At 42.6% G+C, this 24,629-nt stretch overlaps 2 protein-coding genes across 3 annotated transcripts in view; one reads left to right on the top strand and one right to left on the bottom strand.

Moving 5' to 3' along the window:
- Nucleotides 1–24,629, bottom strand: part of lrp1ab (low density lipoprotein receptor-related protein 1Ab) — a 94,711-nt gene that overhangs the window by 16,628 nt on the left and 53,454 nt on the right. For both annotated transcript variants that reach the window (XM_039801494.1, XM_039801495.1), the window contains exons 20-59: nt 24,374–24,541; nt 22,991–23,173; nt 20,842–21,039; nt 20,451–20,696; nt 19,898–20,095; nt 18,611–18,815; nt 18,359–18,523; nt 17,852–18,096; nt 16,936–17,067; nt 15,220–15,447; nt 14,913–15,087; nt 14,491–14,585; nt 14,216–14,365; nt 13,930–14,070; nt 13,553–13,681; nt 13,326–13,457; nt 13,101–13,235; nt 12,869–12,998; nt 12,613–12,739; nt 11,769–11,920; nt 11,492–11,616; nt 10,826–11,200; nt 6,241–6,430; nt 5,847–6,051; nt 5,575–5,767; nt 4,824–4,949; nt 4,602–4,730; nt 4,091–4,210; nt 3,798–3,911; nt 3,499–3,648; nt 3,286–3,408; nt 3,033–3,149; nt 2,775–2,903; nt 2,535–2,660; nt 2,310–2,450; nt 1,902–2,089; nt 747–930; nt 564–649; nt 340–459; nt 27–214 (exon numbers count right to left, since the gene is read on the bottom strand). In XM_039801494.1, the coding sequence (XP_039657428.1) occupies nt 27–214; nt 340–459; nt 564–649; nt 747–930; nt 1,902–2,089; nt 2,310–2,450; nt 2,535–2,660; nt 2,775–2,903; nt 3,033–3,149; nt 3,286–3,408; nt 3,499–3,648; nt 3,798–3,911; nt 4,091–4,210; nt 4,602–4,730; nt 4,824–4,949; nt 5,575–5,767; nt 5,847–6,051; nt 6,241–6,430; nt 10,826–11,200; nt 11,492–11,616; nt 11,769–11,920; nt 12,613–12,739; nt 12,869–12,998; nt 13,101–13,235; nt 13,326–13,457; nt 13,553–13,681; nt 13,930–14,070; nt 14,216–14,365; nt 14,491–14,585; nt 14,913–15,087; nt 15,220–15,447; nt 16,936–17,067; nt 17,852–18,096; nt 18,359–18,523; nt 18,611–18,815; nt 19,898–20,095; nt 20,451–20,696; nt 20,842–21,039; nt 22,991–23,173; nt 24,374–24,541 (6,463 nt within the window). The remainder of the gene's footprint in view (nt 1–26; nt 215–339; nt 460–563; nt 650–746; nt 931–1,901; nt 2,090–2,309; nt 2,451–2,534; nt 2,661–2,774; nt 2,904–3,032; nt 3,150–3,285; nt 3,409–3,498; nt 3,649–3,797; nt 3,912–4,090; nt 4,211–4,601; nt 4,731–4,823; nt 4,950–5,574; nt 5,768–5,846; nt 6,052–6,240; nt 6,431–10,825; nt 11,201–11,491; nt 11,617–11,768; nt 11,921–12,612; nt 12,740–12,868; nt 12,999–13,100; nt 13,236–13,325; nt 13,458–13,552; nt 13,682–13,929; nt 14,071–14,215; nt 14,366–14,490; nt 14,586–14,912; nt 15,088–15,219; nt 15,448–16,935; nt 17,068–17,851; nt 18,097–18,358; nt 18,524–18,610; nt 18,816–19,897; nt 20,096–20,450; nt 20,697–20,841; nt 21,040–22,990; nt 23,174–24,373; nt 24,542–24,629) is intronic.
- Nucleotides 8,728–9,887, top strand: LOC120559628 (galanin receptor type 1-like). The gene has a single exon (XM_039801492.1). The coding sequence runs from the start codon at nt 8,739–8,741 to the stop codon at nt 9,774–9,776; it is 1,038 nt and encodes a 345-aa protein (XP_039657426.1). The 5' UTR covers nt 8,728–8,738; the 3' UTR covers nt 9,777–9,887.

Here is a 24,629-nt window from a genome sequence, read left to right as displayed (position 1 = left end):
AACCTAATATAAGCTGTACTTCTCACCCATAGCGAACATCCACAGCCACAGCACGAGGTTCCCTCAGGCCATTGTTGACCAACACAGTCCGGTAGGCCCCATTGAGTTTTGACACCTCGATGGTGTCCCGGCCTTTGTCACACCAGTACAAGTTCCCGCCTACCCAATCCACCGCCAAGCCATCTGGGTTACTCAAGGAGGTCCGGTGCAAAACCTGCCACGTCAGTCAGTCACAGGATTAGACAATGATAAAGTTTCCTGTCAGAGACTTCCATAAAAAGGAGGAAATACTATGCTTAATGTGTTAGATGGTTTGATTTTTTTTTTTTTTTTACTGACCTCTATGTTACTGCCGTTCATATGCATGCGTCGGATCATGCTTCCCTGAGTGGTCACATCTGTCCAGTATATCATCTGCTCTGCATAGTGAAAGTCGAGTGCCACTGCATTATTCAGACCCTAAAACAGAGGTAGAACAGTATTAACAACTGAATAAAGCTCTAACAATAAGAACTTCACCTTGTTGTTTTTCAGTAGGTCAATCTGAGAACCGGGGGTTTCACCTGTTTAATAAGAGTGTAGTTGGATCCATCCAGATTGAGTTTTCTCAGGTAGTACCGGTTAGCAAAGATCAAGTAGGGCTCCTCTTCTACACACAAATACCAGACAGAAAACATTTGCGTCAGTATTGAATTGGCTATGAGCAACCAGCAAAATGCAAAACACACACAAGCGTGGCGCCTTACCTGATGTAGACTTGCAGATGGTGGGGTCATTGGGGCTGAGTTCAAAGCCATCCACGCAGAGACAGTGGAAGCTGCCGTGTGTGTTAATGCAGCGCTGAGAACAGGGGTAGGTGGTTGTGCACTCGTCTATATCCACACATGTCTTCCCGTCCCGCTTAAGCTGGAAACCAGGATGACACCTGCACTGAAGGGGCCAAGAGCACAGTAGATATGTCAAAATCTCTCTGCCTGCGGGTTCTGGCGCTTCTCACATTTAGTCTGGACCAATTACAAGGGCCTGCCACAAAACCTCTGTCAGTCAACCTGATACGTGATTTACCTTTCATCAAAAGCCAAATTGTTGCTCAATTCCTATGTAGAGTGTTACTAATCTCTCAACACTGTCATGAAATCCAGTTGCTGCAGTCAGATAAGCTGTATAAATAGCTACAAATTTCATTCGCAAAATACTCTTACTCTCTTAGAGCACGGGTAAAAATAAACTGATTGTCAAATAAGTGGCATGAACATCATCTTACCACAAGGCATTGCAAAAAACATATTCATTACGAGTCAAAATCAGCTTAAACTGTCACTTGTCATAAGCACGTCTGTGTTTTAATAGAACTCCAACTCACACTCTCACCAAATTCTATTCCTTCGCTGCAAATATGTGGGGATTTTGCAGGATACTAAGCCAGTATGTGCACAAAGGAATCACACACACGGGCAAATCCGTGATGGTGAAGTTATACTGACACCCCCACCACCATAAAAGTGAATCCTTTCGGTGTACAAATCATTCCTTATCATTTTCAAATAAAGCTCTGACCACAGCCTCCACACCACAGACATGAGAGTTCGCACAGAGTTCAAGCTGTTCTAAGTCTGGCCTCTTACTTTCGACCAAAGAGAGCCAAAACATGTTTTTGTCTTACATAACCGCATGCCTGAAGTGAGTGGTTCCCACCCTTTTCACTTCAGGTCCCTAACTCACCATTAATAGCATACACCCCATTTATCTGTGAGGTAACTGTATACCTACAGTATAAGACACATCATTTCTTGGCCAATTAAAGTCAGTGAGTTCACAAAGTAATTCAATTTCCTTTAGCTGCTGGTGAAAAATTGGGGAGGGGGGAGAAGCATTAAAACTAAACCAATTAGAAGGCTTACCTTGAAGCCAATCTTGAGGTCATCACAGAGCTGCGAGCAGCCACTCAGCTTACTGTTGAGACACTCGTTGATGAAGCAGTTGAGTTCATCAGAGCCATCTCCGCAGTCATCATTGCGATCACACAGCAGAGTCTCATTCAAACACTTCCCATTACGGCACATGAAGGCTGACTCATTACACCTCCTCTCTGAAATCATGGACAAACGGCATGTTACATTACTGTCACTTTGAAACAGGATGCTGCCTTTTTTTTATATATATATATATATATATATTATATATATATATATATATATATATATATATATATATATATATATATATATATATATGATTCTTACTTTATTATATTGGTAGAGAAATATACAGTAAGTTATTAAGAGAAGAATGGTGATTATAATCCCGACCTGAGTCAGTGCAGCGAGGATTCTTGGGAGCTTCATCAGAAGCATCCTGACAGTCAAACTCTCCGTCACACTCCCATTTCTTCTGGTTGAGGCAGCGGCCGTTGGCACAGCGGAATTCATCTGGACCACATGTTGGGTATTCTACACCAGAACGAGAGTATGTTTATCATTAGCCTTAACTTTCTGCTCAGTCCTTCTGCATTTCTCTTCCAGGATCATACTCACCACATTCTGGGGATTCATCGGAGCCATCGGAGCAGTCAATGTCATGATCGCACACAAAGTGCTTGGGGATACACTGTCTGTTCTGGCACATGAACTCATTCTCATCACAAGTGCTGTTGGTGTACACTGTAAGTGGAAAAAAACACACTATGGTTAATGGATATGGAACTGTGTTGGAAGAGTTTCTGTTTGTTTTTTTTCTTCAATTTTTCCATGTTTTTTTGGAACTGTCCCACTCACTGCAGCCAGCCTTGACACTCTCATCAGCTCCATCAGGACAGTCTTTGTCTCCATCGCACTTCCAGTTTTGAGGCACACACATGTGGGAGCCGGGACACTGGAAAGCCTTGGGACTGCAGGTCTTGGATTCTGTGACGACATTATGGGAAAGTGTACATGATGATAACATCAGGAAATATTATGCATACAGTCAAATGCCTCCACTGCACGTGGGAGAAAGCACTTTTACATTGGTGAGGTAGGTAATATGTCACTTACTGCATTTCTGGTCCTCATCGGATCCATCACCACAGTCATCAGAGCCATCACACACCCAGTGGCTGGAAATGCAGCGGTGGTTCGCACATTCAAACTGGGAGGATGTACAAAATTTGTCTGCAAAAGGAGGTCAAAGAGAGCTCAGTATTTTAGAAAAAAATATTTCTCTTACCCTAACCGCAAGTTAGTTGTGCAGTGGGAAGCCTAAAGAAAAACTCAGGAAAAAAACTCCAGGACAACTTTGTAGACTGACCACAGTGCGTCTCATCAGCTCCGTTCTCACAGTCATTCTCCTTATCACAGGTCCAGCTCATAGGAATGCAGCGACCACTGGGACAAGCAAAGAAGTTGACTGGACATTTAAGCTTCCTTTTATCTGCAAGACAACAACAGGAAAACATAATGTAGAATCTCTGACAATTCAAGAAAAGCCAAAAGTATTTTAGAAGGGAACAAAGCACACAACCTGGGCAGTTTCTCTCATCTGAAAAGTCTCCACAGTCATTGTTGCCGTCACACACCCATGAGGACAGATAACACAGAGTAGTTTTCTCACAGCTCTGGAAGGACACTCCTTTCACTCCCAGGCGGAAGAAACGGGAGCAATCGGTGGTTTCTGAAAGAAAAAACAAAATGGAAAAATCTTTTAAAAACCAACTTAAAAGAAATCTTAACTAATCAATTAACTTAATGTCCCTCGTGTAATCTCATTCATGTCAAAGCTCAGCTTTCCCCTTTAACAATCTTTTATGGTAGATTACTTACGGCAGTTCATTTCATCACTAGCATCCTCACAGTTGACCACCTGGTCACAGCGACTGAAGTTGGAGATGCAACTTCCATCTTTGCACTGATACTCTCCTACTTTGCACAGTGTCACTGCAGGATGCACACAAGTTTTTTGGTTTACAAATGGGGAGCAAGAGGAAAAAAGAATCAGTGTTGTGTGGGCAAAATCTGACACCAGGCCAACAGGGTTTCTCTTTGTGCATCTATCAAAAGCTTAGCTAATGATTTTTCAATCAGTTGCAGCTATAAAATGGACATAATTTGCTTACTATTGCAGGGCAGTTCATCTGAGTGGTCACCACAGTCATCCGTGCCATCACACCAGAACTGGTGGCCGATACAGCGGCCATTCATGCAGCGCCTGTAGCCTTTCTTACAAATTCGATTGGCTGTGGAGGAACAGCAGTTGATTAGAGTTGGCTAAAGTCCAGAGTCTTTTTGTTGCACATATAAAACACGGTCTAATCTACAAATTCACTATTTTAAAAATGAAAGATTTTGATACATATTCTGTATCAAACATACTAAATTTAATTCCACCCCTGTGCTTAGCTCAATAATGAAATTTATTGCATTTTCTCTTTGGCTATTCTATAATCACATATTAGCGCTCACTCTCATATAACCTAATGATCTAATAATATTTGATTGTATTTTTGTACCCATTCTAAATTGTTTTGAATATGACCATCAGCTATTTATCTGCAAATGATGAAATATAAATGACGACCTGTGACAGTTCATTGTTCTATAACTAATAAAAAATATAAAAAAAATCACCACAATAGGACTGCTTCTCATCAGACTTGTCCTTGCAGTGGGCCATGCCATCACAGGTCAGGCTGTAGTTGATACAGTCGCCGTTTCCACACTCAAAGTCATCCACACTTCCACATGACACATTCATTGCTGGTGAGGTAGAAATATTTAAATTAAGCAACATTAAACCTTTTAATCAAGAGGAAAAATTGTCTCCTAAAATGAGTGAAGACTTTCTCTTACAAGAGCAAGTGCTGTCGCCCAGGAGTTGTCTGTCTCCACGGCAACTGCAGTTGACGCGGCCATCGGATGTGGGCAGACACAGGTCTTGGCAACCTCCGTTGTTTGTTCGGCAAGGAGAAAACTCACCTGAGAAATGTACAACCCAGGAGGGTCAGTTATGGTAGTAATGTTACGTGTTATTTCCTTGTGGACACTTCTTCCTCTGCTTGACAAATGATTGACCAAAAGCCCAGCATGATGTAATATATATAATGATATGCCTTTACTATACTGGAACATTTAGCTTGGTCATATTTATAGTCTGTGGAAGTTGCCTGTAAAAGATAATAAGACTCAACAACCATGCTAGTGGAACAGTGAGGCTAAATGCTAACACCAGCATGGCAACATGCTCACAGTGGCAATGCTAACATGCTACTGTTTAGCACGTATAATGTTTACCATGTTCACCATCCTACTGTAGCTAACATTTGCCATATAGCAATAAAGACAAAGTACAGTTGAGGCTAATAGGAACATCATTAGTTTTGCAGGTATTTGGTCATAAATCCAAGTGTAAATGACCTGATGATGGTGCTACAGGAAAAGTCAGAAGTGCCACAAAAGTGCCAGATTTTATGGCAATCCATTTAATACTTGAAGTATTTCAGTCTATAGCCACTCAGCTAGCATGGATAAAAAAAATGGAATGATGTGATTGACAAAAGCAACCTACACAAATTTCACAATGACTTCAGTGAATAGTACTTACAGCTGTTGCTGTCGTTAGCCACAGCAACAATGCCCATTGGCTGCTGAGGGATGTCAGCACGCAGCACTTTCATGTCTCCTCCTGTGTATTTGTCAGCCCTGAGGACAGCCCTCCTCACCCAGTCAGTCCAAAAGATGTAGTCTCCATACACAGCCAGGCCGAAGGGATGCACAGGCTCATTCTTCAACAAGACCTAAAGCAGGAAAAAATTAGGCATCATTTCACAGAACACTGAAGTGTACGTCAAAGGAAAAATTAAATGGCTGTCTTACGTAACGGCTGCTTCCATCGTATTCGCAGCGTTCAATTTTGTCCAGTGTGGCGTCAGAGAAGTAGAGTTTCTCAGCACGGTGATCTATGGCCAGGCCGTTGGGAGTTTTAATGTCACTGCCAATGATCGCGAGCACATTGGCACCATTCAGAGAGGCCCTCATGATGCTTGGAGCCTGCTCATTCCAGTTGGTCCAGAACATGAGACTGTAGTGGGAGCAAACACAGGAAAAGCATAATGATGTGCACTGGGAGCTCCCAAAATGTCTAACCGTTATGGTTGACTGAACTAAAAGAAATCTACTGTTCAAAAGAAAGAAAAAAAGAAAAAAAAACAGTATTAGAACTGGGCCCTGATCCAGTGCAGAGCACCAAGTTTTGATATTAATGACTCACTCCTGACACTCGTCCAGCACAAAGGCTCTGGGGTGGTCTTCTCCAGACATAGTGACCACAGTGTTACGGTTATAGGCCACAGAGCGGCTCTGGTCCACAGTGTGGCGAGTGATGGTGGAAGTAGTGTAACTGGTCCAGTAGAGTGTATCCCAGCCACGGTGGTATGCCAGGCCCTCAACTGACCCTACATCTGTGGAGCAGAGAAGGAAGAAGTTGGCCCTCTGCGAAACATTTTGGACCCATGACGATAGTTTTTCAGACAATAGTTCTTTTGTTTTCCTCCAGCCAAAACTGTAAGAAGAAAAAACGCTTGAGAAGAACAAACTCTTTTTATTTCACTATAAAAAATATTAACTATCAGGGGTGTTAGCGGGAGCTTTAATGAGGACCTTCAGTGCGAATTCAACAAATCATTAATCACTGTCATAGTTTAACAAGTTGCCCCCATGGTTAACTCTGTGAGACTTTATTAAAGAGGAAGTGGTAAATGCTTAGGTTATTCCCATCTTCCCACATCAGTTCATGGATGGTGAAAACACTGTGAGGAAGAAAGAGAAGTTTAAAAAGAAAAGTGAAAAAGAAAGAGTGAAAGTGGTACCACACAGAGCTGAGTATGTGCCATGCCTGCTGTTCCTGGAGAGAGTTTAAAGAGTCTGTATCATCCTGTCGTTTCATGGCTGGCTGCCTGCACATACAAATACCGCTCCCTGTGGACACTCTCAGAGTGACTTCTTGTTTGGAAGAAAACTGCCACTGGAACAGCTTGAGTCACTTCAGAGACATAGGCCAGGGTGAAGAAGTCAGACGTGAATGGCAAAGATAAAGTTGCTGATCTCGATAGCAATCGTCCTTTTGTCCTGCGACCCCCCACTCATAGTACATACAGTAGTAGTGATATTTTTAACTGTGGGACCTACATGACACACATCATCATGGAAAAGGACACTGAGCTGCAGCCTTACGGGCTCCAAGGTGTGCATCCATCTGTTCTTGGTCATACTAGCAACCACATTTATGACCACTTATCCCCATAATAAAAATCTGAACACTCGACACAACTGTTTGCAACTGGCTGAAAGTCAATCATTGACCTTTTAATAGAAGTTTCAAATGAATGAAGAAGTGCCATAATTAACCTTAATGTAGGACGATGTTAAGGCTGAATAGCCTGTTAACCAATCCAACTGCAATTAAAGGCCAGTTTAAGATTGAATACAGAGTGGCGCAAACAAAGTATTTTCCATACTAAACTATCACGCTGTACAAAACAGAAATGAGAAAAGGGTGTAGGCAGCTAATTGCTTGAGTTAAGGGAAGATTGCACACTAAACAGGGATAAATAAAGTAGGTTCAAGTCAGTATTATGTAATGAGAAACGGCAACAGTTTCCCCTCCCCTTGCCGAGATCAGCTCAGCCCCTGGTTACTGTGCAAACAGTGGTGAAACCTATTGGGAAGACCTTTGCCACTCAGAACAGAGTCTCTGACTATCACAGGAGTAGTGTAGTGCACCAAGTGACAACTGAGTAATACTAATCCTTTGTTACTGTTCATTTTAAGATCGTTCATCACTTATTTTATCCTTCAACAATTGGAGATCATGTGAATCGTAGAGTAACTCTTCTGCTGGTGATGTCTAAATGGTTGCAAGTCTCTAGGGAGCTTCTAAATGGACAAGATGCCTCCTGCCGCGGTGACCACTTAGCATCAAGTAGCATTGACTGCTTTTAAAGTGGAATGTCTGTTAGCATTCACTGGGATGAATTTGTCCACTGTTGCCTGGTTTCGAGAAATCAATACAGCCATAGAGTAACTGCTGCACTGACATCTCTCTTCTTTTTCTTCTTCCTTGGATTATGAAGGACATGCTGATGCAGCCAAGGAAAAGCCAGTGTGCAAGGACTGCTCTTTAAGGTTATGTTTATTAATATTTTTTTCCTGAGTCAAACTGGATAACAGCACAACAGTAACAGAAGTTTTTTCTGAGACTATCGCTTGATTTTCTTTTTTCAAATAAGGAGAGTGTCTCATCCAGTCATCTTTAAGTAGCTATAATTTCGTCTAACAGCAGGAAAAACAGGAAAGGTGACATAGTGGGAGAGAAACATTTTAAGAGGGATTCAACCAGACACAGAGCAGGAGGACTTAACCACTTGACTATCTCTGGGCACTTGAAAATTAATTCAGACTGCATAATGATGGACTGTATATTTTTGCCAACACCCAAACCAAAAATAAACTGGAATATACTCTTTCTATTCTCTTCCTATGAGTGCACAGATTATAAATGTCAATGAAGAAGTCAACTGACCATCTTAACTGATTAGCTAATTGCTATCATTATGAGCACACTAGCTGTCTTAATGGAGGATGGTCACACCTGTAATTAATACAATTTAAAGTCATGAACAGATGCATCACTGCATGAACATGCTGCTCTGATGCTTAACATTAACAGGTCATTAGATTAATTACTCAATATACTTTTATTGTGAATGAATGGAGACTTTGAGGCAGCAAATAAACAGCAGTGGCATTGGCCAAATAAATAGGGCAGATGAGGCTTTGATTAAGACCTTGGTGCCCATCCTGGACGGACTAATTCTGGTGACTGGCCTGGTGGGTCAAACCCTGGTCATCACCATTCTTACTGGCAGGAGGAGGAAAAGAAGTCGACCCCCGCATGGTACAGACACCCTGCTGCTGGCTCTGTGTGCTGCCGACCTGCTTCTGCTGCTCTGCCTGCCCTTCCACACCTCTGCCATCACCCTGGGCTTCTGGCCTTTCGGCAGTTTCCTGTGCAAGGCCATCAGCTTCCTGGGTGTGGCCTGCTCGGCTGCTTCAGTCTTTACCCTGGCAGCTTTGGCAGTGACACGTTACCTCACAGTGGTACACCCTACCTGGGTGTACCGTTCAAGAATGCACCAACGTATTAAGCTGACAGTAGCTCTGCTCTGGGTCCCAGCCTCGGCCTTGGCAGCGCCGCAGTTTGCCTTCCGCACAGTTACCGCCTCCAGCTCAGTGTACTGCTTTGCCTTCCTGTCTGACTTCGGCCAGCTGGTCTACAGCATCACCCTCTTCCTGTGCGGCTTCGCTCTACCACTGGGCATCATTGTACTGATGTATGCCAAGATCTACGGTTTTCTTCGACATGCACGGCTGCTGGGGAACGCTCCCCAGCTGGAGCGCTACCAGAGCCAGGTGACTCACACTTCAGCTCTCCTGGTCCTGGTCTTCACTCTCCTCTGGCTGCCCTCTTATGCCCTCATGTTCTCCTTCATTGGAGGAACCATAACAGGCTCACATGGCTACAAGACTATTGCCATCCTGGCCAGACTGTTGGCATCTTCAGTAGCAGTGGCAAACCCTATACTATATGGGTTTATGTCTCAGAAGTTTAGAAGAGACTTAATAGAGCTGGGGAGAGAACGCTGGGCATGTTGCAAAAGTTGTCTGATTGGTTGCCCTGATGTGATGGGGAGGAACGTGGTACAGCCCTTTGAGCTGGACTCAACCTCTGAAAGAGGCCAAAACTGACTCTTTGGCCAGAAAGAAAATACTGCTACCTCATTACTCACTATGCATATTTGTATATCACTGTACGGAAATAAATGAAAGATTACATTGCAATACTCAAAGTGATGTTAAATGCAATGAACTTCAATCCATTGTTGTGTATTAAATCAGATAAACAACTCTTCATGTGTGAACTAAAAACCTCATTACCCATTTTGCTAGTTTATACTAAGAGTATGTAAATTTGGACAGCAGAATGTAGTAAAACTAAAAGTTGATTTATGATAATATTGATTGATTACCAAGAATTTTCTGGAAGATAAGATATCAGCTGTAAAATGTAATTCTCCATCAAATAAATTCTGGAGTCGGTGGATGAAAAACTAATGTGCAAAAACTAGCCATCATTTTCACAATCCGTTCAAAACAACATCAAGAAACACACTAATCCCATTCACTTTACTTGTTTTCCTGTCTTTCCTATAAAAAAAAAAAAATCCATGTTTGGAATACTGCTTGCTAAGAACAGCTTTGGGTCCAGGGCTTTTAAATGTAATGTTTTTCTGGATGGAGTTCAACAAGCTTCTTTTGAATCATTTAGAGAGAGGGATTTAAAAGACACTTCAGTGTTGAAGCAAGCAAAAAGCACAAAGTGTGTGTGTGTGTGTGTGTGTGTGTGTGTGTGTGTGTGTGTGTGTGTGTGTGTGTGTGTGTGTGTGCGCGTGTGTGTGTGCGCGCTCAAGTGTGTTTTCTTCAAGTGGCAGCCCTAAGTGATGTCAATCTCCTCTCATTGAGAAGCTGCAGCTGTGTGTACATACAGTGAATCCTCCTGGGTGCTTGTGTTGTCAAAATGCATGATGATGGCTGTTAACAGTGTCGAGGAGACGAGGGACAACATTCAATTATTAATGGACAGGATAAAAGAAATGGTACCGCAAGCTAAAACAGCTGAAATATATGTCGACAGACGTAGCGGAGGGAAAGGTTTGGGTGATGAGTAATAGAGAGTTTTGTGAGTTTTCCGAAGTGTTAAAAAGAACAGCATATGTGATTGATGGGTCCATACTTACTGTCCACCACAATCTTGCGGTCTGTGCCATCATCGTTGATCTGCTGGATGTTGCCAAAGTGAATGTCGCTGAAGAAGATGCGGTTGGTTCCCTTCCCTCCACCGCCATGATAGTCATAGCTGAGAGCGATGACATTCTTCATGTGGTCAGGGTCCTCAAACGGCTTTATTGGCGCGTTGAGGTTCGTCTCATCAGACAGGTGGATGCTTTTCAGAATGGTACGCTCCGAGTACAACAGGTATCCGTCATAGTCACGGCAACCGCGGTTGTTCTCTGCCAGCATGCCGTGAGCACAGGCGCAGGTGCGTTGCCCGTTGCCTCGGAAAAGACACAGCTGTTCACAGCCACCGTTGTTGTCTTTACAGACGTTGGTGCCTGGGGGAAGTGTGACACGTTTATGAGGTGTGTTGTTAAAACAAATAATGAGCCTTGTTAAACACAATTTCAATTTCATCTATTCCTGGGGGTGTGGATTAAGTTGGGTGGTAAAGGTTTTTATCATTGTGTGTGTGTGAGGGCTTGTTTTTGTATACATGTGAGGACAAACAAAAGGCAGAACAATGTTCTTGTGAGGACATTTTCGACAGACTTCATGGCAAAAAAGCTGATTTTTGGGGGAATTTGGGTTTAAGTTAAGGAATGTGAGTGTTTTGTGTGTGTTTCTACCTTGCTGCCTGGCCCTGTTGAAAACCTTGATGTCTTTCAGCTGTACACCAATGCCAGTCCTGAGCTGCACAGCATCTGTAGCGTTGTCTTTGCTGCCTCTCTTAATGGAGCCATTGGCATGAGTCCTAAACAAAATACAGCAAAACTATGAGTCAATTAACAACACAATACAATATGAAATCTTCCACGTGGCTTAAAAGCTGTCATGCATTGAAAAGTATGGCTAGATAATAAGAGCAATGGTTGGTTCAACACATTAATTAACCGCTGAACTGACCTGTCGCTCCAATAGATGAATTCCTCAAAAACAGACACAGCAAACATGTCCATATTGTTGTTGGCCAGCACCAGCTCCCGGTTCTCTCCAGTCTCCAGGTTGATACGCTCAATCTTGTCTGTCCTGGCATCACACCAATACAGCATACCTCCCTGCAGAGAAAAAGCAGAAATAAAATAGTGTTGATTATTCAGGGAAGGTCACATTTTCAAAAATTAACATAAGAAGAAACAGTATTTGGGAGGCTGGATTGCTGGTACTGTTCATGAACACAGACAACATAGAAATCATTCTAATGCCCCTTTAGCTTATACCCTCAAGGACGTAATGCTTTATTATGTAATACTGGATGATTTTTATGTGTGATTTTAGGTGACCATCATTAGCAAAAATTGGATTTTGTGGCAGCTCTAAAACTAAATTATAACTTATTTAACTTATATAAATTATCTTAAATATATACTTAAACTACTCATACTTAAATAAATATTATTAGGCTACACATATCTGACAGATAAAGTCATATGGGAGACTGGTAGAATTTACACAGAATAAACAATTATTTTGAACCTACTATATTGACTTGTGACTACATTAAGTAGAGTTAATTACATATTACAATTAAATTTATGAAATCACAGGGCATATAATGCACCACTACTATAATCTAATCAGTAAGAATTATAGATAATTCTCATTATATTAAAGAAATGCTGACCAATGGTCCAGTCTTTGGAAAAGTGGAAGTATATTTGTTCAAACTAGAAAGGAAGATACTGTCATTAATAATGACAAATGTATTTAAGACGGTATTAGGAGCTATGATGTCAGCGGTGGTCCACACCTCGTAGTCGATGGAGATTCCATTGGGCCAACTGATGCTCACATTGACCAGGACCAACCTCTGGGAGCCATCCAACCTAGAGCGCTCAATACGAGGATACTGACCCCACTCAGTCCAGAACAGATACCTGCACACAGGGACACACCGACAAGATTTAAAAGTGCATTTTATGGGAATTTAGAAATATAGTAGCACGGCTGAAACTACATTGCAAGTACCTGAAGGCAACAGCATTACAGAAGGCAGGAAGACTTACCCTTTAACTGGATGGACAGTAATGGCTCTGGGCTTGTCCAAGCCCTGGGAAATGACTACATAGCGGAAGGAGCCATTCAGCCTGGCCACCTCGATCACGTCAAAGCCCTGGTCAGTCCAGTAAATATTTCCTATAAAAGAAAAGGGATGCAAATCAGCTACAGTATGTGGTCCTTTGTGAAATATGGACAAGTGAATTAAAATAGGATTTCAAATTATAACTATAACTAGACCTGCTATCCAGTCGACTGTGATGCCCTCAACCCTGCCAATGCCGTTGGTGACCACATCTTCTCTCCATGTCTGATCTCTCTTAGCCCTGCTGATGGTGCTCAGGCCCATGTCCACCCAATAGATGGTGTCATTCTCTGAAAATGAAGAGGCCTTTTGTGTCATCCTGTAAATACTTACTTCACTGAGAGCTCATCTAGTTACTGATGTCCCTCAGTGTTACTCACCAGCGTGGAAGTCGATGCCGACGGCCAGAGAGGTGCCAGACACTGGCACCAAGGCGTCAGATTTGTCTGCCGGGTCGAGTGGAATTCCTCTGATTCCCTCATGAACAGAGTAAAGCAGGAAAGAGCCCATGCCTGCTCAGAGACAATACAATACGAGTTTTGTTTTAGAACAACCTGCATTTCCACTGTACCGTATGTGTGACTGTAGCTGTGATGCAGTGTTTTACCTTCACAGGACTGCTGTCCTGTCTTGAGGCTGTATCCAGCCGTGCACATGCAGGCCCTGGTTGTTGGTGAGGTGGGCAGACACAGCTGGGAGCAGTCTCCATTGTTGTTACTGCACAGGTTGATACCCGCTAAAAAAAAAGGAGAGGATCACTGAGGCCCAAAAAGAAAGAAAAGTATTTTTCGTTTCTAGTTTTACGCTGAATGGAGCACTAACTTTTTACTTTTGTTTTTTTACATCCACTTCAAAACATGACACTCAAGTTATTTGAATCTAAATTGACTTTCCAGCTCTTCCAAATCATGTAGGGTTACTTTTTCTCTCATTACTGAAAAAAACCACAAACAGTAACGTTTTTCTTCCAGTGATTTTTCTTACCTTTCTGCACATCCTCATCATATATCCTCATGTGCATCATAGGGGAGGTGTTGTTTCGCAAAACCTTCCAGTTTCCTCCATCCTTCTTGTCACATGTTCCTATCTGGTCAGTTCCCTGGTCTGCCCACCACATCTTGTCTCCTACAGTGAGGGACATTGTTTCATATATTTGTATAGTATCCCTTTAACATGGGCTAGTGATTTCTTAGCATATAAGCAGTAATATCATGTAACTATCAAGATCAGAAAGATTGAAAAAAGATTTTTTTTAAAAGTATCATCTTACCCATAATAGCCAAGGCAGTAGCCTTGGTAAGTTTGCCTTTTACACCTTCCATGATCTCCAGTTTAGTTCCATCCAGCTGACAGTGGTTAATAGTGCTGTTTCCTGAGCTGATCCAGTACAGCTGCTCTTTTTCATAGTCGATAGAGAGGCCTAAGTGGAAAGAATAATGATGCTATTATACACATACATCTCCAATATGCTTAATCTGTGCTTTCACCCTGTAGAGTTTAATAGAGATCCAGTATTATTTTGCAGTCGGGGGTACATCTGCTCACCTACTGGTCCTTTTTGATCAGTGAAAAGTATGGTGCTGTTGCTACCATCCATGTTAGCCATGCTTATGTTGTCACCATCAGTCCAGTACAGCTTCCTGAAGAGGGATATTAATGTTATGAGACATAAAGAGGGGGTGAAATCTCTTTTCTGGAGCAAAGCAATGCTCTACCAATGAAGCATCACAGTAGGAGACACAACAGGAGCATCCCATGAGGAAAATCTAGTAGGCCAAGGCAAAAGAGGCAGCAAGGGAACTACAGCTGTACCTTAACAACCTTCACCAAAGTTGTTGTTGTAAAGCATATAGGCAGAAAATGCTCTTGAATTTATTAAGTGAAATGGAAACCAGAAAAAGAGCATCAGAAAGAGAATTCACAACTTGATACGAACGCAGGCCTAACTAACTGGCGACAACACTCACCCCAGTAGAGGATGCACCACCAGACAGTGGGGCTTGTCTAAACCCTGGATGACAGCATTCTTGAAAGATCCATCCAGTCTGGCCACATTGATCTGCTTCTTATTGGCATCATAGCTGGTCCAGAAGAGGTTTCTGGACACCCAGTCTACTGCCAGGCCGTGAGCGTTAGGAAGGTCTGGGGAAATGGAAAAGGTTAGGGTTTAATCTAATTTTCAGACAGCTACAGAAAGGTTTAAGTGTAAACTGGAATGAAAAACAAAGAATTAAAACTATTTGGAATGACAGATATTGCTGTAATTGCTCTCACCAGCAGACACAACAGTCTCAACCCCTGTGCCGTTAATGAAGGCTCTCTTGATCGTCTGCGTTCGAACATCTGACCAGTAGATGCGATGCTCCACGGCGTCATAGTCCACCACTGTCACATTGTCTATATCTGGCACGGTGAAGGAGATGATGTAGTTGTAGTAGGGGTTGTCAATGTCTACACCCCGGATCTCGATCTGACGAGCATATAGAAGGAACTTGCGGGATTCTGGGAATAAGAAAAAAACATGTACTGAGAAAAAGACACTTCTGTTGCATTTTTATAAATGATTTCTGAGTTATCTACAAATGATGGGAAGGGTGAAAAGAGAAAGGGAGAACAAATGTATATATAATGAAAAAGGCAGTTTTTCTAACTTGCTTAACTCTAGACATCAGTATAACTGCCATACATATTATTTCTGTTATTATTTAACATGTTTTTGTTATATTTATTCAATCTATTCATGAACATTGAGTGTTGATGTTAATTAGGAACTAAAGTACATTTGTGTTGCACACAGACACTTTTTAAGGTGCAACAGGAGAAACACACATGGGGCGAGAAGTTATTCTCCGTGTGTGGATGACAAGAGTTACTCATGTTGTGAGCGAAGAAGTAAAGAAGATGTTTTTCATTTTTGTTTTTTGAACCGGGTATTTTCAAGTGAACTCATTCCCTCTTGGTTATATCCAGCCAGCGAGGTATGTGTATTTCCCTAGTGTATTTGTATTTACCTCTTTATAATGTATGTGAACGTGTTTATCTTTTACATTGTCATACTGTAGTTTGACGGTGGATTTCATTAACAGTGAATTGCCAATGACGGTGGATGTGATGGCGGAGGAAAGGATGACAAGTGTAATAAATCCATCAGTAACCAGAACCATGGTGTTGTTTATTTCCCGGAGGGAGTGATAATCAGGTTTTATATGATCACAAGATCCCATCTATATTCTTATAAGTGCATTGTGACTAAAAGTTTAGTTAAGTTTAGGCTTCTTCTCATTGTACTAGCCACAAAATCAAAGGGTGGAGTAAGCTGGATCCCAGGAGACAGAAGCTCAAGAGGGTCAGACTGACCAGTCAGTAACATGTTGCCCTTGTCGAGGCTTGATCCTGAGAAATGGGAGGTGGAGTAACAAATCACTCCCTCTCAGTCAAACATTCATGCAGCTTTAACTCTGTTTAATTGGTGAACATGTCAGAGAAAAGTTTGGCTGAGACTCTGCTTAGCTCCCCGAAAATTCCTGCATTGATGGGGAATGCATCAGACACCCTCTAATCCAATTATCCTTACATCTACACTGATGAGATGAGGATTGTTCTGTAGAATGCTTAACAATTACATGGCCACACATGCACACAGATTCCCACAGCTACGCCTCAAAACCATCATGAAACCTACTCATAAAATCACACAGCAATAAATGAAAACCTCCGTCTTTTATATGAAATGAAATGGAATGAGAGTGAAGAAGGCCATGTGGCACAAAAAGAGAAAAAGCAATTAGGTATTCTGTCATAAGAGATGACAGCTAATGACGTTGATGTCACGTATGGGAGCTGAGCGCACCGTAGTGGTCGTGACTGTTGTGAGAAAAGATTCCTGCAAACAAAGAGCCTGTTTCTTGCTTCTTGATGACATGGATTGAATATGACAGTGTTGTGTGACCACACAGGTCTGTCGATGTTTGTAACAGCATCTGTCCTTACCTTTGCAGGTGCGTTTGTCAGGCTGCAGCTTCATGAGGTGAGGGCAGGCACAGGAGAAGGTCTGGTTGAAGTTGATGAGACAGAGGTGGGAGCAAGGGCCTTTACCATCACTGGTGGCACATGGGTTAGGAGCTGAAAGAAAGAAACAGACAGAGGAAGTTGTGAAAGAGAGAAAGACACACAAAAAGACAGACAGGAGGTATTTCCCGGTAGGCCCACACTATGTTCTGTAGATTGATGTGTATATATTTTCATATTTAAATGTGAGAAACTACTTCCAGAGTATCACAGACGTGTGTAATGGACCTCTCCATCAATGGACCCCCAAGGAAAGTGAGAGTGCAGAAAAAGACCCAGCTTGTTGCCTCGTCACTGTCATAGGCATTGGTTGCAGCTGTCCATCAACAATTCTGTGAGATCTCTCTTTTCCTGCCTCCAATTACAGGACCTAGTGCCTCTCTGCTGCCCACACACCCTTGGGATCCCATAGCCAATGGCTACTAAACATCACATTCAATGTGACAGAATAACTGCACATCTTTTTGTCATTTTGTCAAATCATGTGGGCCTGTGAGATCAACACATGACATTTAAGTCGCAGGAGGAGGGTTTTATTTCCTACCCAGCCGGTGGGAAATGCCAAAGAGTGAGGGGACTTTTTGATCAACGAGGCAGCAGGGGGTGCCCAAATTGCTGCCGGTGTGAGAAGACAACACGTCTCACAGCTCTGAAAGGTCAGCTGTCTTTGGAGAATAGGAGTCTTGAATCAACATGTTCAGCAATGAACTGTGAGCCACCGTCCTCTTTTGAGTTAATGCCCAACTCAGTCAGTTACACTGATAGGCAGGGGTGAATTTGAGATATGGAGGCTCTCTCTCTTTCTGTGAGTGTGTGTTGCATGTGGTGTGCAACCTACCCTGGGGCTGTCTGGAAGGGTGATAGACCTGCAGGTCAAAGGGCTGTGTGTTGGTGCGCTGGACTACTGTGACATTGTGTCCTGTCCATTTGTTGGCTTTGGCCAGCGTGTTAGTCCTCCAGTCAGTCCAGTAGACCTCGCCTCCATACATGGTGACAGCAAAGGGGTGGGACAAATACTCGTGACCCCGCAACACTTCAATCAGCCCAGAACCATCGTACTTAGCAGAGTAGATAGCATCTGACCTGGAGGAGGATTAAGGCAGAGATGTATACTTTACATAATATGTACATTAGCGTAAATGTATGTATGTTGCTCATGTTACTAGATGAGTCTGTACTTTGTAGGTCATTTTACATAAGCAAAGCACATCTGCATGTTTATTAAAAAATGAATCATGGCAAGCAAAGTAAAAAACGACTGAGCAAGTGGGTGATGTAATGAGTGAGTGGGTGGATGCAGTGCAATGAGAGCACTGTATATTTAGAGACTAGTGGGAAATGCTACCTGGCATCAATCCAGACAATGCGTCTTTCCATGTAGTCCACAGTGAGTCCATTGGGCCAGCCACCACTGCCGGTTTCCCTGTGGATGGTGCGTCTGCCTTCACCACTCATAGATGCTGCCTCAATCCTGGGCAGACTGGCATCCCAGTCTGTCCAAAATAAAATACTGCCAACAGAAAATAAATCAATTGTATTGTCCATTTTCTAAAAAGGTTGATTGCAGATTTAGAATCTCAAAATCTATGCTTCTTACCCATCACGAGGGTCTAGGGCGATGGCTCTTGGATGCTCCACCTCCCCAGCCAGCAGGGTGGTTCTCATAGTCCCATCCAGTTTGGCCACCTCTATCTGGTCCAGATTGCTTTCCACCCAGTAGATGTTCCCTGCTATCCAGTCCACAGCCAGGCCCTCTGGAGTAGCCAGTCCATACTGGATCACCACCTCAAAACTGGTCAGGGCTGAATGGGACACCCATAGAAAAAGTCTCTTAAAAATAGTATGGTTTTTAGTTATTTATCATGCATTTAAAAACTGAATAGCAAGCTGAAAAAGGGGCCTATTTCATAGGATTTTATTGTTAGTGGGGATTAGTAGCAGTTGTAATTCAACTAATTTAGTATAGTAGCTTGGCTTATGTTACTTTGACCGGCAAGAGCAAATGTCCAACCAGCACATAACATCAAAATCAAAATGTCTCCCATTCCTTTTAGTCTTTCCCAGAAACAATGGGCTCTCATGCAGACTAAGTGCAAACCAAAATCTGTGATCATCTCTGGCTATGGCGATGAGACAAGTTCTTCACAAGGCCTTACAGTAGTAATTTGAGGAGAGGGATAGGCCTTCTTTACAGTTTTCTTAAAGACATGCTGGAGTTTCTGTGTGTATGTGTGGGTAGAGGGGTCTTTGTTAAGCTGTGTGCACTACACAGAGTATGCGAACAACTTCAGAGATTCTGAAATGGCCTCAATAACAAGCAGCAGGAGCGGATCTGTTAGTTACAATGTCTCTGCTCAGGAGTCCTGTTTTAATGGTTAAGTTAGAGGGCTGGGAACTGGAACTGCAGTGTGTTGTGCCTCCTACGTTACATCAGTGTTTTGGCTGCAGTCACGCACATCGAGTACTGAGACAAATGGGAAGAGACAAAGCCTTCCGTGTGCCCCTTAAGTGCTGTGCTGGGAACACAACCTTGATTGGCAAGGAGATCTGGGGTTTTGGAGCAGGAAAAGCTGACCATGACCTGGCCATTTATTCAGGGCCACAGACTGCCGCTGCTGACCTCTTTTTAAGAATTTTTTTTTGAATTTGGCTCTAAGAAGAGTTCTCAGCAGAAGTTAATTTCAGAGAAATGCTCAGCCTAAAGCACAAAAAGGATTTGCTATCTCAGAAGGAACAATCCACATTACTATTTTTTATGACACTGAACAATAAACATATTACTATGTAAACTAGACTATTCTAAGTGGCTATTCATTCCACCCCCCAATCTATCTTTCTGGAATACCTAAAATAAATGCAAGCTGTAGCTAACTGGCTGTCTCACCTCCATTATCAGACAGCTTCCCACGGTAGATCTTGTCCTCTACAACATCAGTCCAGTACAGGGTGCTCTGGTTGAGGTGGAAGTCCAAGGCAATGGTGTTCCTCAGGCCTGGAACCAGCACACTGAACTCCCCTTTGTGAAGCTCAATCCTTCTGATCTCATGGCGGTTGGAGAAGATGATGAAAGGCTTGAAGGGATCTAAGAGCAAAGAAGTTGTACAAGGAAAAGTGTTAGTATCTCAACACGGTAAATCTCAAGTCAAAGTCCAGATTCACAAAACCCCTTGTTGGCCTTGGATCAAATCCTGCCACAGCTGTCTCTGCAGTGTCTCCCCCTCCATCTGTCTCTTTCAAAAAAATCTGAATAACTGAAGGGGTTTGCTGCTCACTTTCCGGAAACAAAATATCTTCAACACCATGATGCATTAAATACTAAATACACACACGAAATAATCAGTATTGTACAAGACAAATACTGTTGCTCTCAATGTGAAGCCAAAAATAAATTCTTCAGTTAGTAGGAGTTAATGCCAAAAGGCCCTGTTTTTTCTTACCAGTGCTTTTGCAGCTCTCCATGTCAGACTCCAGCTCCCAGCCCTCGTAGCAGGAGCACTTGACGCTGGATTTCTCCTGCTCGCACTTCTGGCTACACTTGAGGTGTTTGGCGCAGAAGCTCTGGATCTGGCAGGTCTTGTTGTCGGCTCCCAGCTCCATGCCCAGGGGACATGAGCACATGAAGCCCTCCCCTGGAATGATGCTGCAGTTGTGGCTGCAGCCACCGTTGTCCAATGAACACAAGTCTGCAGGCAAGAAACAGATGAAAGAATTGTAATAAATCCGATACCGGAGAGTTGTATGTTCCATTTGTGGTGTTCTAAACAACAAAAGAACCAGGTACCGAACACATTTTCATGTTGCAGTTCATGTGTATAAAGAATGTTTTACCACAAAGTTTCTCGTCAGAGCCATCCGGACAATCGTCAGTGCCATCACACAGCTTCTCAGCAGGCAGACAGATGGAGTCGTTGGTAGCACACATGTGGTGAGACAACTTGCACACCAACGCCTCACAGTTGTCCTCATCTGAGTTGTCCTCACAGTCACTGTCGCCATCACACACCCAAGCTTTGCTGATGCAGCGAGCTGTCAAGACCAAAACATACACATTTTAATCTTGTGTTGTTTTAAACACACAAACAAGTTTTTAAACAAGTTTCAGGGCTTGGTCACGCCAGCATTTATACCAAAAATCAATTTTCAATTTAATTACTTTTTTTTTTTAATTTTTAGTGAACATGCAAATATGAGCCATTAACAAATTGCAAATCATCTTGATAGTGCTGCTCTGCCCTACAAAGGCAAAACGCCGTAACATCATGTTTGGGCAAAAATGAGTTAATGTCACTTTTGGGGTATTGGAGACCTCCTTTATCATGTGACTAAATATCGTGAGTCAATTTGATTGTTTTAACGAGAAAATAAAGGGCTATGACAACCGTAACATCAAAAACCATACGGGAAACCACAGCAGAACGCCGTAACAGCTGTTACGGCTCTTTGCCTTTGTTCCGGGCACGCTGAAGTTGAGTTAAGGTGTTCTGACTTTGTTTAGCCAGGCATCGAGAGAGATGTTACTGTGCCACCGTGAGGTTACTGTACTCTGGCCTCGTCATACTGTCAAAGTTTGCCGCTTTTAATTGTCACCAAACCACGAAACATACACACAACACATATTTGAAATAAAGTGGTGATGATTCAGATCTGTCAGTGACAGCCTGGAGCTAGCTAACTTTGATCTGTGTCACGTAGCGGTAACGGTGATGCTGACACACCTCGTCACTTGGCGGAGCCTCACATCAGACGAAAACCAATTATTAAATACACAGGCATCCTACCTTTCCAGGCAATCCGATATAATCCATGGAAGATATAATCCATAGCTATGCACGTCATCTGCTGTATCCACAACAATCCATACGTGTTTGAGCCATAATTCCTTTTTGCAGCTATGTGTTCATGTCAAATCTTACACAAATCCATAATAGCACTAAGCTAGTTATCGCTAATGTCCGTACAAAGTATGCTAACCTAGATGTTATCTCAGAATTAAAAAGTAGTAATCCAAGTCGAGTTCGTTGACTGTGCATCTTGAGCAGTTTGGTGGCCCTTAACCCTTAACCAGGGGCGGTTCTAGGACCAGACCTTTAGGGGGGCTCAGCCCCTAATGAGAATATGACACGGTACAGTGCCTTGCAAAAGTGTTAAACATAATATATTAATTGTTAAACATAAATATACCTTTGTATTCAATTATAATTAAAATATCTTTATTGAGAAAATATTTCTTGTATTTATTCATACTGTATACTGTACTGCAAAGTAACTTATCTGTCATACTGTTGCCACACTATCCTGATCATTATAGCAGTAAATAGGAACAACCAAAGGTCTTCTATATAATTTAAAACAAATACCATGATGACTAGACCTTGGTTAGGTGTTCTTATAATGGATGGAAGTATGGTGAACAGCAAGCAAATATTGATTATATGTCAGTTACTGCCTTTTGCCTTTGCACGACTCCTTGTTTTTGGCACATGATACAAAGGCAGAGTACAGTAACTGCCAAACAAGGGTCAAAGGTCAATTTTGAACTCAAGATTTTTTGCATACAAACATTTCTTCATTATAACTACTAGTTGTCAAATTTTGGGAGTTCTACCTATAATACTTTTGTCTGGACAAAACAGAAACTTTAAAGTCATTTTTCTCAGTTTCACACTCTAGTGTTAAGGTCTTTTGCCTTTGCAGGGCAGTGCTGACCTTTGAAAGAATGGAGAGAACTGGAGAGTCCAAAATGGAGGAAGCTTGTAATGTCTAATTTTACATAATACATACAAACTAGCTGCGTGACGGATGCACAAATTATTATTTTCCACTGTCAGTTTCTGTTATGACCAGGCACTTTTAACCTTTAATTTATTTGTCTTCATCTGTCAGAGAATAAAACCTTATCTGTACTAACACAACAACATTCCAAAAAGGTTCATCGCCCTTAACATCTGAAACTTAAGCCAGCTAAAAGCCTCCTCACCAGAATCCCTGCAGCTGAACTTGACTGCTGGGTCACACATGTGGGTCACACCCTCACAGTTGTTCTCATCACTCAGGTCCATACAGTCTGTGTCCCCGTCACAGCGCCAGCGCATGGGGATGCACAGGCCGTCCATCCGACACTGGAACTCGTCGACATGGCAGCCGCCTGGAGGACGGGTAGCTGGCGAGAAAACAGCAAGACAAAGTGTGATAGTTAGCCAACAAAAAAAGATGGAGTGTGAAGTTAAGCCAATGTCAAAGAAGCAATAAAATACCAGAAGAAGTCAGCAAATGAAAAATAACCAGAGTGGAATGACAACCAGCAAACAACACTCGCACAAACACTTGGCCAAAAACGGAGAGAACAAAGAATAGGCCATTCTAGTCATTAATTAATGTGTGGGTATACTGGGACGCTGGGTTAACAACCTAAAACTGAGCCAAGTCAAACAACAGTGACACACACAGCTCACTGACTGATGTCACACGCAGATTAAAGGCACCAGTGGGAAGGTGGCACAATAACATCCCCTCATGGCAAAGGTCAGCTCTTGGCACGGCTTAAACAGGAAATGGGCCGGGGACCTTTCAGCACAGGACTACAATATACAGGAAGGGAAAGTGATGGTATTGCTTTTTTATTTCAGCTAATGACTACCAGACGGCAGACCAAGAGAGACCACAAACACACACACACACACACAGCCAGAAACAAACACCCAGAGCACAGATTGCTCATTAGACCAACAGGTCACGCTGGGCCTCCTTTTTTGCATGCTGGGACTTGACGGCAGTTGGCTGCATTTCTGCATGGATCAAACAGTACATTCAACACACACACACACACACTACAGGAGCAAATGTTCAGAAAGGCTGAGTGCGACACTGTGCTATGACGCTGCCTCAGTCATTGTTACAAAGAGTGATTAACCAGCAAAACTCAATGTTCCATATCAGCCAAGCGTGGCCACCAGCTACTTTAAACTCTAAATATGTAAATAAATATCAGTGCAGCAGAGTCAAAACATCTGAGCTATTTGCACAAGACCATGAAAGAGTTTAATTGTTATCTAACCACAAAACACAATCACATCCTGAACAGAGCAACAGACAGGATTTGCTGTGAGTGATAAGCAGAGGCCAGAGGGCAGGCATGGGCACGCAGAGCAGAGGATATGGAACTGGGAGGAGGACTATGCCAGCTTCATTCCGACAACCTCTTTACAACTGCAAACAGCAACATGTAAACACAGTGAAATATAATACACTATGTGATGAGAGCTTGACTCAGGTACAGCTGGAAAAAGTACAAACAATGCTGCAAAAAAGCAATTCTTAGAGTAGAGCTATTTCAGTTTGGTACACAGTAATTGTTCCTCACCCTGGTTGGTACAGTTTGCATGAGTCTCATCACTGTAGTCTCCACAGTCATTGTCCCCATCACAGGTCCAGTATTCTGGGATGCAGCGGCCACTGTTACATTTAAACTGGACACTGGAGCAGGAATGGCTGCAGCCTGCTTCATCACTGTTATCCCCACAGTCATTGTCTGTACATGAGCACGTACAAGATTTTATTTTCAGTTATTGGATTGTTGTTACGGATTGTTTTCAAATGTGAAGGAAGTCAAAGAAGAT

The sequence above is a fragment of the Perca fluviatilis genome, chromosome 5 (assembly GCF_010015445.1).
Source record: "Perca fluviatilis chromosome 5, GENO_Pfluv_1.0, whole genome shotgun sequence".
NCBI lineage: Eukaryota > Metazoa > Chordata > Actinopteri > Perciformes > Percidae > Perca > Perca fluviatilis.
The sequence above is the reverse complement of the archived record's forward strand: the minus strand, read 5'-3'. Positions and strand labels throughout refer to the sequence as shown.

What these genes read in the sequence shown, in the direction of transcription:
- LOC120559628 (XM_039801492.1), top strand. Translation starts at nt 8,739, where the DNA reads ATGGAGACTTTGAGGCAGCAAATAAACAGCAGTGGCATTGGCCAAATA.